Source organism: Anarrhichthys ocellatus, unplaced genomic scaffold (assembly GCF_004355925.1).
Source record: "Anarrhichthys ocellatus isolate YVR2014 unplaced genomic scaffold, GSC_Weel_1.0 scaffold10, whole genome shotgun sequence".
Taxonomy (NCBI): Eukaryota; Metazoa; Chordata; class Actinopteri; order Perciformes; family Anarhichadidae; genus Anarrhichthys; species Anarrhichthys ocellatus.
Window position 1 is genome coordinate 6,625,670 of NW_022280040.1, and position 12,469 is coordinate 6,638,138.

The 12,469-nt window shown below is 40.8% G+C and overlaps 1 protein-coding gene across 5 annotated transcripts; it reads left to right on the forward strand.

Moving 5' to 3' along the window:
• Positions 1–3,005: 3,005 nt before the first annotated feature.
• On the forward strand, positions 3,006–8,343 carry adcyap1a (adenylate cyclase activating polypeptide 1a). Of its 5 annotated transcripts, XM_031850546.1 has the most exons (7): positions 3,006–3,252; positions 3,451–3,555; positions 4,073–4,207; positions 4,838–4,942; positions 5,709–5,843; positions 6,386–6,506; positions 7,902–8,343. In XM_031850546.1, exons 2-7 carry the CDS (start codon positions 3,458–3,460, stop codon positions 7,908–7,910), a joined length of 603 nt encoding a protein of 200 aa, XP_031706406.1. In that variant the 5' UTR covers positions 3,006–3,252; positions 3,451–3,457; the 3' UTR covers positions 7,911–8,343. The 5 variants fall into 5 exon arrangements, with proteins under 5 accessions (XP_031706406.1, XP_031706404.1, XP_031706407.1 ...); XM_031850544.1 differs by lacking the exon at positions 7,902–8,343 and having other exon boundaries at positions 6,386–6,860; XM_031850545.1 differs by lacking the exons at positions 3,006–3,252; positions 7,902–8,343 and adding an exon at positions 3,260–3,369 and having other exon boundaries at positions 6,386–6,860.
• The last annotated feature ends 4,126 nt before the right edge of the window (positions 8,344–12,469 follow it).

Consider the following 12,469-nt stretch of genomic DNA (forward strand, 5'->3'; position numbering starts at 1 on the left):
GCATATTTTCTTTTAACTGTAAGGAGACATTCTTCAAATTTACCGTATATTGATTTTAGCATTTATTAGATTGTGTATCGGTTTCATGACAATTTTATCAACACTTGCAATCAATATAATACAAGTGCGGCAAGAAAAGCAACAAGCATTTATACAGGAGATTAAAATGCTCAGTGCAGCACGTTTATTAATATTCCACTATGATTCTTACAGGTGTATGGCGTGGTGAGTCAAGCGTCAGGTGAATACTGGATCAATATTCTTATCTACTCGATGTTCTCAGCTCTGTACATGTAATTAGATGATGAAGAAGTGATATCCTGGATGCGTCAGCTCAAATATTGATTATAAAACATGATGAGGCAGAGTAATCAGCATTTTACTGTGATTACTGACTCAACACAATTAGACAGCCTTAATTATATTATGATTGTCTTGTGCTGATCTGAATGAATTTCCCAGCAAACTCATTAAAGGGTCCAAAAGGCAAGGTGACACACACACACACGTACAGTATTTGCCATTATAAAAAAACATGAAAGTGTTATTTAGACTTTATCTATCTACCCATTGAAAGCTTTTATGGTCCTACAGTATATCCTAATTATAGTTCCCACTTCCCTAATAAATTAACTCAACTAATCCGGTGATATTTGCTCTCTTTATATGTCTGTTTTAAATTGTTATGTCTGATATAGATCCTGTATATTGTGTAAGATTGTATCGCGTCTACCTGGAGGACATTAAAAACCTTGATACTCTTCAGTGCACTTTCTTCTCTCAGCCACTTGGATGCAGTGCTCTCTCAGAGTGAAGCAAAGGCTCCAGATCGTATCCCCTGCATTAAGGATTCAAAGTGCTTCTTTGCATTACAGCAACAAACGTCAGAGCCAGACGAGGATCGACCGGGTCTGAATCACCCACTAAAGATTCAACACATGATCCTGATACCGGTGTGGACCGAGCTGAGTCAGTGGGGATTAATACTGAAGACACGAGAGCCTGCAAATGAAAATTAAACACAACAGTTATTAATTATTTCAAGTAAAGTAACCAAGCACATTTTACCTAATCCTTCAGCTTCGCTACATTTCAGAGGGAACTATTGTACTTTTTACTTCACGACGTTTATTTGACAGCTGTTGTTGCTTTTCAGATTGATATTTTACACAAAACTATTTGTTGATCAGAGTCTGGCTGCGGCCCCTTGTCATGTTTCAGTCTGTGAGTTCATCAAAGAGTGATGTTCCCTCTAAACTTCTCAGATGGCTACATTTAGATCACTGTTTTAGGCCCAAAGAGGTAAAATTATACATTATTTCACAAAAAAAGCCTCAAATAAAGTCTCCAAAATGAGTGTACATTTGTGTGGCAGAATTGAAGATTTTTCCTCTTTTCTTCATCATCATCGTCATCACCATCATCTCATAGCCTCTCAGATTTGATCTTGTGGCCTTTTTGGAGGAGTCTGATCCCTAAGTACTCTAACCACTGGACTAAACTATTTAAATGTGCATAAAATTATAGAATAAACAATCTATGTGATAAAACATCACATACAACAGATCTTATCCTGCAGACTGAGTCCTTTAACTTTTGGTACATTTTACAGATTATAATGGAGTTTGAATGCAGATCTTTTACTTGTAATGGAGCATGTGTACATTGTTGTATTAGTTATTTTAGTGTCAGATTCTCTAACTGAGTTCTAATGGATAATGAGGATAATTAAATATATAAATATACTAATAGCTTTATGTCATCGTCCACTGGAATGTGTTATCGCATTAGTGTTATCGTGGAGGAAGATTGTTGATATTTGGACTCAACAACCAAACAAATGCCCCCCTCCAGATGTACTGTCCCTCTAGCCTTCACTGTCTTCCTCTCTATAATTTACCGGTCCTGTGCCCGAGCATGCGTCTGATTGGCTGTGATAGTGTTTTTGGTGGTTGGAGCCACTTTGTTTGCTTCCCTTATTAACTCATTATTCCACGCAGTCTGATGGCTGTCTGTTACAGTATAATAAGTATAATAACATAAGTAATACGCTGAATTTGAAAAAGTGTATTGGATTACAATCACTGACTGCACCTTTAAGTATCTTGTTGTGTAACTGAGTGTGAACCCTGATCTTAAAGGGACAGTTAACCCCAAAATCAAAAATACATATTTTTGTCCTTATTGTAGTTCTATTTATCAGTGTAACTTGTTTTGGTGTGAGTTGGCAGTAGAGATGTCTGCTTCTCTCCAGTACAATAAGACTAAATGATTCTGGGCTTATGGTGCTCTAAGCTTCAGAAAATACATCTGAGAATCTCAACAGCAATGTCTCTTTCCCAAAATCATGACCTGGTTACTTGTAGTGAATATGCAGGCACTTTGAGGCAAACTGTCCATTTAATAGAGTTACAGAGGTGAATAATGGGGGGAAATAAAATAATAAACACGTACTGATGGATGGATGGATGAAGTCAGCGGCCTCAGAGACGCCGCGTAGCCAGAGAAACGTTTTGCACAAGAGAAGCAGTGAGTCACATTTCAGCACCGGATAGTGTCACAAGACAATAGCTAAAGTTTAATATTTAAATATCATTAATAGTTCCTTTACTGACAACCTCTGTTGTATCTGGTTGTGTAACTGAGTCTGGCCTCTGAAACGTGGAACGTCAGACATAAACTTTTTGTAAAAAGAGAAGCTTCGTCTTATTTCAGCACTGGACAGCTCCCTCTGGTCCCAACCAGGCCTCACGTGATCCTGCAGGAGTGACGTCAAATGTTTGGCATTAATACCCTGTTTAATTGATTATGTTTGAATTTTTTTATGACTTGGCTCGGGGTCTTTCATTGACGCGGAAGAACGATGCAGTGGTGGTGGTGGTGATGTGGGGGGGGGGGGATGACGCAGCCACCCACCTCAAACCCCCACCCCTCCCCCACCCCAACCTACGTGACAAGTGAAAAAGGCATGTCTTTCGGATTCATGAATAAAAAACCAAGGGAAGTTAAGTTCACAGGACGCAGGGAAGTTCTCCGCAGACAAATGTTTGGCGCTCTCCATGACCGAGTACACGTAGACATCCCCAAGAACTGAGCAGCGGGCGCACTCGGAACAAACACAAGGAGACCGAAGAGGCGCTTCACTGAGGGACGAGAGGAGAGGAAGGGAGAGAGAGAGAGAGAGAAAGAGACTGAGATAGAGATTCTATCTCACTCTCCCAGTTGAGGTCTTCAGCTGATCGCTCACAACTGGTAAGCAGTGGCACTTTTCGGGTGCGTTTACGCAGCGTAAAGTAGCGAGCGTTTGGAGAACAGTCAGGTGTGGCTGCTTTTTTTTTGCTTTTAGAAACTCACAGGTGTGGTGTGAAAGTAAGCATCAAAGAATTCATCGCATGAGTTTGATTGTACACCTGTTCACTCACTCACTGTTTTTTTTTTGTTCTTTTGCAGCAGGACAATGTCTAGTAAAGCGACTTTAGCCTTACTCATCTATGGAATCTTAATGCATTACAGCGTCTACTGCTCACCTGTGGGGCTAAGCTTTCCCAGTGTTAGGTACGTACACTCTTAACTTTTCATTTAAGTGTCTCTTTTCAGATGTCGATTACTGTATATTGTTTGAGCTTGGCCAGGGGAACATAGTTGCACTAAGCAGCAGGGTGCAGACCACATCTGCCTAACAGCGGTGTCTGTGGCCATAATAGCCTCTTGGATTACTGGATAACATCATCTGACAGCCGATCCATTGTGCTGCTCACACGGCGGTAAAAGGCTACTGAGGCAGTGAAGTAGTGTCTCAATGTGTCCTGCCGCCATTAATCGATACTTGTATCTGGTAAGATAATTAATAGAAAACGTTTTTGGTCGAAACAAAGCTTTAGAGGTCAGATTTTGGGTCTTTCTTTAAAATTGCAGACTAATAAAATAATTGTTTTGTTAATGTAAACTGTGGCATTTCCGGTGGATAACTACATAGAATGCTTATTTTTTTAAATTATAAAACACAAAAAGTATCTAAACGACTTTATAAAACAGAGCTGCGCATTGGGAAAAACGTGTCTCATCTTTTTAGACTCGACAGTGAGGTTTACGACGAGGATGGGAACTCGTTATCGTCCCTGGATTACGACAGAGACCAAATGGATGTGAGAAGCGCTCCGTCTGCCGCTGACGACGTCTTCACTTTGTATTACCCGCCGGAGAAAAGGTGACTATATTACCCTTGTTTGGTCCCGATGCTGGAGACATCCGTGTTGAACGTCCCATAAGTCCTATTTTTGTCCACGTATCTTGTGCGTTTTGTGTGAATCAGTGTAACGTATCGTCGAAATGTTGTCAGTAACTTTCAACACAGTGACTGTTATTTATTATTTCGAGACATGAAATTCATCAAAAAAAAGTCTTGTTAGTCTGTTTTCACTGAAGGGGAGCTTAGTCGACTAAAAGCATGTTTTCTTTTAAAAAGGATAAAAATATTCAAACTGCAAGAGAAGGGAGGAACACAATGAAATCTGACTGCATAAGAAAGTGTTGAAAATCAGCTGCAAAACTTCTTAATGAGTCTTTAAAAATCTAGTTTTCTTAAAATAAGTGTTGAATCAAGGCAAAATATTCTGGGCAGATCAATTTAAGAAAACGCCTAAAAAAGACACAAGGGCAATAATTTAAAAGCTTCCTGTATTTATCACAAGAACATCGAGCACGAGGCCCAAATATCACACCATAATCGACGTGTTAAGATGGGTGTTTATCTTTTTAAAGTGCAGCTACTTGAAATTGTTGCCTCTCTTGCGCGGGGTGTGTGGTGATTTTACTGTGTGGCTATCTATCATCCCAGAACGGAAAGGCATGCAGACGGCATGTTTAATAAAGCCTACAGGAAAGCGCTGGGTCAGTTATCAGCAAGGAAATATCTGCATTCTCTGATGGCAAAACGTGTAGGGTAAGAACATCTTCTTGGTTGTCACCTCTTCTTTTTTTTTTTACACTGTTTTCTGTCTTCTGTGTTTCTGTTCCTTTGGACTGATCCTTTAATTGCTCATGATCCACGCTGTTACACGTGCTGTACGTATGTCTGTGGTCCTGTTATCTCCCAGCATGCAGCTAGAGAGTCCTCTGCATCAGCCTCTTATTAATGCTATATAAGAGCACAGACGGGCGCTTGATTGATTTGGGAAGTGTGGTTTTCTGAGCCCGCTGCTGTGTCGTAAAGGCGCAGAGGGAAGAATGAATCCGCTCAGGTTTAAATTTATTTCAATATGAATAATTGATAGGATGAAATCCCAGTGGCTCCCGATGGAAGGGGGAGGAGGGCAATTAGTGAATCCTTATGAGCAGGCCTATCACACCTTAATGCAGGTTGTCCTGGGATGGGCTATAAATAAAAACAAAGAAATCACTGTCTCCTACATTAAAACCATTTTGCAACGTTTCCATGCAAAATCTTTGACAATGCATGTATAATCTACGTGTTGAAATCAGATTATTTCCCCAAAATTAAGGACACAGATTGTGTCTCTGCACAGCTCTGCAGGCTGACTTGTTTTGGACAAAATGGAAATGTGATTATCTATTAATTTCTCCTCTAAAATGATGACACAGAGATGATTTTTCACAGCACCACATGCTGTACATACAGGGGGAGGGAGGGTCATGTGAATGTAAATGCTTCAGTGTGATGATAGTGAACCCTCTTGTCTCTCACACAGCGTGGGGAAAACGCTGGACGACAGCTCCGAGCCTCTGTCCAAGCGTCACTCAGACGGGATCTTCACGGACAGCTACAGCCGCTACCGAAAGCAAATGGCGGTCAAGAAATACCTGGCAGCAGTCCTTGGGAAAAGGTATAGACAGAGAATTAGAAACAAAGGACGCCGGCTGGCATATTTGTAGCATCCTCCCCCCTCCCCTCCTGAAAAAAAAACCAAACAAAAAAACAAAAAACTTAAGTGTGTGCAGCCCCACATGAAGTCATTTTGAGATCTGAACAATCAGTGGATCGCTTTTGTGTTCTTAAACATGTATTTATGTATGAAGTAAGCCATTAAAATGAATATTTTGATAATAATATTGCTTTTTATTTTGTACTTAAAGCACTTGAGGACTCACATATCTACTTTGTGGACCAATTTTTGTTCATTCTAAAAAAAAAAAAAAAAAAATAGTCTCTATTTATGTATTCATTGATTTATTTTTCTTAGACCTATTTATTGAGGGGAGACAATTGTTCACATGACGATATGCTCCAAACAGCCCTGTGTCTTTTAAACGTTTAGTGAAGAGATATGATTGTGAGGAAAATAAATTGTTTAAAAGACAATCAATGTATTGAATGCTGCTTTTTGTAAAGTGACATTAAGAGTTTAGTTGTCTTTATTCACAACAGCCTTGAAGACATAGGTTTTCACCATATCCTACAAGACATAGACTTTGATGCCCTCCCGGACGGGGATGAGTTTGAGGCTTTTTTGGGAGACTGGCTGAAACAGTTCTCTCCCAAATTCCCGGTGAGTTTCAGGCTCTTTCCTGAGGCCGTAATCCTCGCAGGGGCGTCTCATGTCCCTCCCTCCTCCTCTCACCTTTAACCCTCAAACACTCTACGCTTCTTCTGCCTCATTTGTGCTCCTGTCTCTCTAGAGTCTCACACATCTTCAATCCCTCCTAATCCCAAAAATGTGGAGAGACTTGCTCAGAGCGATATGTTATACATATCATTTTCTGATTGATTTGTCCTCTTTATGAATGCAAGTATGATACCATGATGATTATTATAGTCAATCTGAGTTAGACCAGATGAGAGCCCCGTTGGCTTAAAACATTTTCAAAATGCCAGTTATCCATTTTTTTAAATTTAAAATGGGAATCTTGAAAAAAGAAAAATCCCAAATCTGAGACGAGGACCAGAGTGCTTTTGAGGTTCTTCTTCTGCAGTCGTTACAGAGTGAGCTCACACCTTTGACTCATGTACATCTTGTGTTTCTATCGACTGGTTTCTGCTGAAGGTTTTCTCATGTCTCTCTGCCCATATAATAAGTATCACTAACATCTAAAGCACCATCAGGCAAATTAACAACAAAAAAAGCATTAAAAAAAGAAGAAATGATACTTGTTACATGGCGACTTATCCATCGATTTGGTCTTTGTGAGAGACATTCGAGGCAGATTGAACTCTTGTGTTTGAACCATCTGGGTCTATTGTGCTTCCCTTTTCTGTCATGTGAACCAATGTAAAGAAAGACTACAGTAGATTGCATGATTAAAGTAATTGCACTAGCCACCGCATCTGTGCAGACGACTCCAACTAGATGGTTTTGCTTGCTTTCTGACTACTGCAAACATACATTCCTGTCATTTCTGGATGTTGTTTTGTGTCTTCTGTTCTTACATTTCTACACAAACTGTATGTTGAACTTTGAAGAATTATCTGAATGTACTTTACTGCTGGCAAGAGTCTCAATGTCATGCTTTGTCTTTTAGGCTCTGTTGCTAACTGATTTTGTAACCAAGTGTTGAACTGTTTATTAAGAAGTTGTGACTGAGACGTTTAAAGGGGGGTTAAACGGCTGCCATAATTCACATAGTTAGATCTAAAGAAGAGGAAGGATGAGATGCAAGTACACAAGAAGAAAACACAGACAAGAGAAGCAAATAAAGCAACGACGACCAGGAACATGCTGATTTTGAAAAGTTGAGGGATCAAAGTTTGTCAAATCTACAAGATAAGACTAAAAACGGACTGTAGACAAATCACACTCCGCCCGTCTGCACACGTCTGATCATATTTGTGAGGGAGGAATACATATTTTGCAGAAAAAGCGAGTTTCAAAACAGCAGAGTAAAAAAAAGTTCTTCGATCTGTGTTTACTGTATCAATCTTTCTTCAATTTTGCATTCTCCTCTAGGCTTTGTGACGCAGGAAGCAGTTTTCGGCTGTGGTGCCTTGCATCGACTTTAAAAATCGCCATGAATCACAGATGGCTATTTAGTGGCCCTACAATGCTGCACATCATCAGCTTACATTTCACCCTTTTGTTGTTTTTTGTGTTGCACAGACGATTGATAGGATCTCTAGAAGCCTCCAGCTTTAGATGCCAAGCGTTCCCCGCTTGCACCGCTTTCTTTTGTTTTTAGAGCACTAGACGTAAATTTTGTGTGAAAACAAGAGGGAAGGATCAGTTTCCCGCTCTCCATCAAACATTATATGTATGATAATGAAAGCGCCAATAGCCTTACTAAAATGAAATCATCTTCAAAGATATATATATATATATATATATTTACTGTGTAGAAAGTGAACATTAGATTACTACTTCAAATGGCGATCTGCAAGGGTCAAGTCAATAAATGTTAAAAAAAAAAGTGTTGTAAGATTTGTATGAATAAATTTTTGTAAACAACAAAAATTCCGTCTAATCTTTGAAAATTCCGTCTAATCATTATCACCATAACTCTGAAAGATAAGAGGATGAAAACGAGTAACAAAGCCCAAACTCACTATAGCGCTGTAATGGAGATGGACCCTCCCTCGACAGGTTCAACAAGTGTTACATAAGAAAGGAGAGATGAGAGAAATTAAGAGAAAAATCCGCTTGTGGGCAGCAGCACAGAGGGAAACGATTAGAAGTATGAAACATCAAAAGGGCCAGACACACCTTCAGATAAGACAAAGCAACACACTGCAGATTCAAAGCACAAAAACACACACACACACACACACACACACCCCCCCTTCGATGATGACTCAGAGGCTTTTGGCGGAGGAACGGTGACACCAGTTGGCTGGGTGTCTACCTCCCCTCGGGACAGCATGAGTAAGGAGATGTGGGAGGGATCGCCCCGTCCGCTCCACACACTGCCTCGCTGCACTTTACACCTCTCCGGGACTTCAGCGGTCGCCACCAAAGGCCTGCCGTACTGGTGGAACAGTTGGCCGCTCTCGACACTGGCACATTCACTTTGCTGCTAAAAACGTCGAAGCAAAAGAGCTAAAAACCATGCACAGAAATGAGGGAATGTGCAGATGGGACCTTTTTTATGTCTAATACCACCATTACTCTGGTGGTACAGTTGCTTTGGGAGAAGCCATCTTTCCCCCCCAGCACGCCTCCACATCACAAAGTAGAGCGAATGCAGTTTTATGACGTGGCTTCCTTGGTTATATAAAGTTTAAAGTTATACATTTTCTTATGGAGGGTTCCTAAAAGTTGCAGGCCGTGCTGCAGAAGCACTATTATTTTAGAGAACCATTTGTCAATTCATCAATCACTGGATTGGCTAAAAAGGTATCTGCAACTGTTATGATAATACAATAAGCAAAAATGAATATTTCCCAGTCATTGTACACTTCTGTGATAATAAAGATAATATTTTTTGGATTGGTTAATCCAAAAAATATTCAATAGATGAATCGATAACAAAAAATAATCACTAGTTGCGCTCTGACATTATTTGCATATAAAATGACTACAACACATGACATAACGACATAACAAATGCCCCATTTGTCTTGTATTTATATTTTTGCAGAGTGTGGCTTTAGCCTTTAAAGGGTTTCCCTTTACAATCCCTGTGGTGCAGCAGCACACCTGTTGAGATGCACGGATGCATAACATGAGCATGCATTAACGCTTCAACAGTGAATACGTGGTATAAATTACTAAGCCAGTATAAGCCTGTGTGCACTTTTAATAGCTTGATATGTTAGCTAACATTTTAGATACCTATAAAATCTCTGTTCTATGGATTTGTTTCACTGCATTATCACAATTAATTTACAAGATAATCGCCGGTTCCCTGTTACAAAACCAAACATGAACTCATTGAGTTGGAGCAGGACTGACACAATGCTAAGCTACTGCTGCTTATTATGCTGGAAAGCATTAGACCCAAAGCCCACATGAAAGCTCCTATTGATTTTCATCCACAGGCAGGAGCAGGATGTTAAATGTACAAATTACGTTCTATTATTAAAAGTGAAATAATGCTATAATAAAATGTTACCTGTCAGTCCAGTGTGCCTCCCTCCTGTTGAGACCCACGGGGGACTCCCACACTGTGGGTGCAGCAGGTGGCATTTAGAACACCACCACCCACCCTATATACTTAGCCCTCCACCTTCTTCCTTTCCTCCACAATCCAAATTACAGCTAATGACGTTAAATAGATCCCCCATGTGTCATAATGCATGATAATAAGTCACCACAGAGCATTCCAGGCTTGTCTGTAATACCCAGCTCTGCAGACCTGAAATCTCTGGGCTTCCATGACAATCGCTCGTGACTGCGTGTGGTCACACACTGTAATGTTTCGGCGTGGCATGTCAGACTGAACCCCCACACAAAGCCCGCCGTGTCTCTCCCCGCTCCCCAGTCCGCGTAATAACCCCCTCTCAGACATGATGGCAGGGCTTTGATTTTGCGGCCGTGGCCTCGGCTCTCAGAGGCGTGCAGAGAGAAGATGATCAATGGGAGTGATCTGATTCCTCCGGGCCCGTGCCAGACCCTTTCTTAACCCGGCTAACCCGATCGGCCAGTGTTGCCAGGCAACCAGTCCCAGGGGGTTAGGGTTGGGAGTGGGCGGGGCCCCGGAGGACTTCCTGGGCACCCAAAGACCCCGCTGGATGCATTTTACCCGAATGGTTTCAGTCTCAGCTATGTTGTTTTTTACTGGCTGATGCACTCGCAGAGAGGAAACGTGATTCATAAAAGTGCACAGACATAAAGAGAGAGCAGCTGGGTGAGTCCGAACCGAGTGCTTGATTTTGAGGGCTATAGAGGTCAAAGTATCCAGTGTTTTACAAGAAGAATGCAACACGATGCTAGCTGCAGATTTATGTGGCTGTACTTAGACACAGAGGTGCTTTGAGCTAAATGCTAACGTCTGCAACACGCTTTAGTGCCAATGCTAACATGCTGTTCAGCAGGTCTAATCTTTACCATGTTCACCATCTCAGTCCAGCGTGGTGCCATTGTTCGTTGGCAAACTGCAGCCTGACATACTGTCTCTCTTACACTCTTCAACTTGTACTCCACAACCCAAACTCCGAGCTGCAACCCAGGATCCCCCTCGCTCCTCTGGGCCCCGTGTGAGTGACAGCTTTCTGGAGGGGGAATCCACATGAAACCCTTTCATCAGTGCCGCCTCCTGGGCCCTGCTTGACTGACTGCAGCATGGTGCAAAAGTTCAGCCATTACGGAAAAAGATACTGCTGCATTCACGTTGGTGTGTTGTTTAATATAATGTCAGACCTCTAGCAAAATGTTCATTTGTTATGTGCGTGTAAACAGGGTCTGATGTGGTTTTGAGCAGTGCTTGTATTATATTGGTTGTATTGAAGCTGTGAGTCATCAATGATTATACCAATTTTAGTAATCTTTAAAGTCTGACCATATTCATAAGAGAAAAATACAGAAATCCTGTTCATATCAAGGTGAAAAAGTCTCTAAAACATTTGCAACTCTTTCAAGTTAGACTATGAAACTTTTGAAAGAAGATACTTTTCCTCTTACAATTAAATACTAACAAAACGCGCCAGTTTGTTGACTTCTGTCTTCTTTTTCTTCTGCTACTGTTACACAAACTGTTCAACAAAAACATTTTTTATGTCCAATGCCAACTTATTCAATATAATTTATTTTGAAATATCTTCAGAGTGCTAAGAAGAGATTGTGGTTGTGACATAAGGTATGATTAATGTTTAATATCATTTGTGTCCATATTATGGTTCCAATACTTTCAACTGAAGCTATTGGCAAAACTTTTTCCCAATCTTCAATCTCTTTAAATTCGACCGTATCTAAACGACAACGTGACACTCTGGACTCAAACTGTGAGGCTGTAACTGTTGAATCACAGTCTTCCTCTAACAAAAGTTAACCTTGCTCAATTCAATACACTCTGCTGCCTAACAGATTCACATTACTTTGTGAGTTTGCTGACTTTTTACCTGAGCTATTAAATGCAACACACATTGCGTAACTCACATCCATTGATACGCGCGGCACATGTAAGGTAGAGACAGAGGGAGTATAGTCAGCATATAGCAGAGACACATCCTGTCAAAATGTAGGAATGTGGGTGTTTTGATCCGTGTCACATGCAAACAGCAAGTTTACTATAGAGTGCTGCATGGATGAGTCCTAAACCCCCGGAAATGACTCAACGGCTCTTGCACTTCAGGATGACTCGTCTTAAAGTCAATGTTTGTTTTTTAAATGGGTTTTTGGTGGTTAGTTGTCTGAACCTCACGTGATCCTGGTGTAGCTCCTTTATAGCCTAACTTTACCTTTTTATTTCTACTGATTCCATTTATGCTTCAAAAATCCTAACAATGGGGTTCATTTGTGAAGATTACCTACTGAACAAAACGTGTAAATATCATGAACTTTTGAGCTTATTTTCTTCAGTAATCCAAAATCTAATGGAACAATCCCATTGGCTTTTGGTGGAGAGGAACCAGCGCGGTGCTAAC

Bases quoted from the DNA above. Each gene is read 5' to 3' on its own strand.
- adcyap1a (XM_031850544.1), top strand. From the start codon at position 3,458: ATGTCTAGTAAAGCGACTTTAGCCTTACTCATCTATGGAATCTTAATG. The intron at 3,556-4,072 runs GTACGTACACTC...TCATCTTTTTAG, and splicing joins CTAAGCTTTCCCAGTGTTAG to ACTCGACAGTGAGGTTTACG. The intron at 4,208-4,837 runs GTGACTATATTA...CTATCATCCCAG, and splicing joins TATTACCCGCCGGAGAAAAG to AACGGAAAGGCATGCAGACG.